Source organism: Mus caroli, unplaced genomic scaffold, assembly GCF_978045245.1.
Source record: "Mus caroli unplaced genomic scaffold, Mus_caroli_1 scaffold_5, whole genome shotgun sequence".
Lineage (NCBI taxonomy): Eukaryota > Metazoa > Chordata > Mammalia > Rodentia > Muridae > Mus > Mus caroli.
In genome coordinates, this window is record NW_028227260.1 from 98,683,148 (window position 1) to 98,686,017 (window position 2,870).

Below are 2,870 nucleotides of genomic sequence, written 5' to 3' on the forward strand. Positions count from 1 at the left end.
AATCCCTGCAATCTTCTTCCCAGTTCTAGAGCTGGAAAACTGCTGTGGTCTTCATTTTCTCACTGACCACACCCACAACAGACCACAAAGACCTTGTCCTCCAACCTTCCTTCCCCCAACTCATCCTAGTGTCCCAACCTCCAACATCAGCAGGCATTCATTGTGAACACAGCACATGAGCAGCTTAGAAAAAGTGGGCAACATGGAGCAATCGTACTCTCTGAAAATCTAGAGAAGAAATAAACACCAAGAAACAAAACACCCACCCAACAAATACAAATCCAGAAAGCATCACCTAGATCTATAATCATCACAAACCAAGATACTTAGCATAAAAACACAGTGACAGTGAGAACAGACAGACGTTGAGAGAACGAGGAGGAAGGCGAGAAAATGGCGTCCACGGATTACAGTACCTATAGTCAAGCTGTAGTCCAGCAGGGCTACAGTGCTTACACCGCCCAGCCAACTCAAGGATATGCACAGACCACCCAGGCATATGGGCAACAAAGCTATGGAACCTATGGACAGCCTACTGATGTCAGCTATACTCAGGCTCAGACCACTGCCACCTATGGGCAGACTGCACATGCAACTTCTTATGGACAGCCTCCCACTGGTTATACCACTCCAACTGCCCCCCAGGCATACAGCCAGCCTGTGCAAGGATATGGCACTGGTGCTTATGACACCACCACTGCTACAGTCACCACAACGCAGGCCTCTTACGCAGCTCAGACTGCATATGGCACCCAGCCTGCATACCCCACTTATGGCCAGCAGCCAACAGCCACCGCACCTACCAGACCACAGGATGGTAACAAGCCTGCTGAGACTAGTCAACCTCAATCTAGCACAGGGGGGTTATAACCAACCCAGCCTAGGATATGGACAGAGTAACTACGGCTATCCCCAGGTACCTGGGAGCTACCCAATGCAGCCAGTCACCGCACCTCCATCTTATCTTCCTACCAGCTACTTCTCTTCACAGCCGACTAGTTACGATCAGAGCAGTTACTCTCAGCAGAACACCTATGGGCAGCCGAGCAGCTATGGACAGCAGAGTAGCTATGGTCAACAAAGCAGCTATGGGCAGCAGCCTCCTACTAGTTACCCCCCTCAGGCTGGATCCTACAGCCAGGCTCCAAGTCAATATAGCCAACAGAGCAGCAGCTACGGGCAGCAGAGGTCATTCCGACAGGACCACCCCAGTAGCATGGGTGTTTATGGGCAGGAGTCTGGAGGATTTTCCGGACCAGGAGAAAACCGGAGCTTGAGTGGCCCTGATAACCGGGGCAGGGGAAGAGGGGTGTTTGATTGTGGAGGCATGAGCAGAGGTGGGCGGGGAGGAGGATGTGGTGGAATGGGCAGCGCTGGAGAGCGAGGTGGCTTCAATAAGCCTGGTGGACCCATGGATGAAGGACCAGATCTTGATCTAGGCCTTCCTATAGACCCTGATGACGACTCTGACAACAGTGCAGTTTATGTGCAAGGATTAAGTGACAATGTGACTCTGGATGACCTGGCAGACTTCTTTAAGCAGTGTGGGGTTGTCAAGATGAACAAGAGAACTGGACAACCCATGATCCATATCTACCTGGATAAGGAGACAGGAAAGCCTAAAGGTGACGCCACAGTGTCCTATGAAGATCCACCAACTACCAAGGCTGCCGTGGAATGGTTTGATGGGAAAGATTTTCAAGGAAGCAAACTTAAAGTTTCTCTTGCCCGAAAGAAGCCTCCAATGAACAGCATGAGGGGAGGCATGCCACCTCGTGAGGGTTGAGGGATGCCACCACCACTTCGTGGAGGTCCTGGTGGCCCAGGAGGCCCTGGAGGACCCCTGGGTCGCATGGGAGGCCGTGGAGGAGACAGAGGAGTCTTCCCTCCAAGAGGGCCCTGAGGCTCCAGAGGAAACCCCTCTGGAGGAGAAAATGTCCAGCACCGAGCTGGAGACTGGCAGTGTCCCAATCCGGGCTGTGGAAACCAGAACTTCGCTTGGAGAACAGAATGCAACCAGTGTAAGGCCCCTAAGCCTGAGGGCTTCCTCCCGCCACCCTTTCCACCTCCAGGTGGTGATCGTGGCCCTGGTGGCATGCGAGGAGGAAGAGGAGGACTCATGGACCGTGGTGGTCCCGGAGGAATGTTCAGAGGTGGCAGAGGTGGAGACAGAGGAGGCTTCCGAGGTGGCCGTGGAATGGACCGAGGTGGCTTTGGTGGAGGAAGACGAGGTGGTCCTGGGGGGCCTCCTGGACCTTTAATGGAACAGATGGGAGGAAGAAGAGGCGGCCATGGAGGACCTGGGAAAATGGATAAAGGCGAGCACCGTCAGGAATGCAGAGACCGGCCCTACTAGAGACCTGCAGAGCTGCATTGATGACCAGATTTATTTTTAAACCAGAAAATGTTTTAAATTTATAATTCCATATTTATAATGTTGGCAACAACATTATGATTATTCCTTGTCTGTACTTTAGTATTTTCACCATTTGTGAAGAAACATTAAAACAAGTTAAATAGTAGTGTGCTGAGGTTTTTGTTGTTGTTGTTGTTGTTGTTTTTGGATTTGTTTTGTTCTTTTTTTTTTTCCTTTTTAAGATGGTTGTTTTAAGACTTAACAATGGGAACCCCTTGTGAGCATGCTCAGTATCATTGTGGAGAACCAAGAGGTTCTCTAATTGTAACAATGTTCATGGTTGTGATTTTTTTTTTAAATAAAATTCCAAATGTTTATATACTGTCAAAAAAAAAAAAAAAACAAAAAAAAAAACACAGTGACATCGAGGTCTGAAGGAGACACCTTCAGAGCCCAGCTACCCTACCACAGGAAACCCAAATATTCCAACATAACTGAAACAAACGAACAAGAC

At 49.7% G+C, this 2,870-nt stretch overlaps 1 protein-coding gene across 1 annotated transcript; it reads left to right on the forward strand.

Moving 5' to 3' along the window:
• The first annotated feature begins 376 nt into the window (after positions 1–376).
• On the forward strand, positions 377–2,522 carry LOC147004727 (RNA-binding protein EWS-like). The gene is given in 4 exon segments (XM_085838166.1): positions 377–858; positions 860–1,687; positions 1,811–2,021; positions 2,073–2,522. Coding segments are annotated over 4 exon segments (1,788 nt in total). The 5' UTR covers positions 377–393; the 3' UTR covers positions 2,357–2,522.
• Positions 2,523–2,870: the final 348 nt, after the last annotated feature.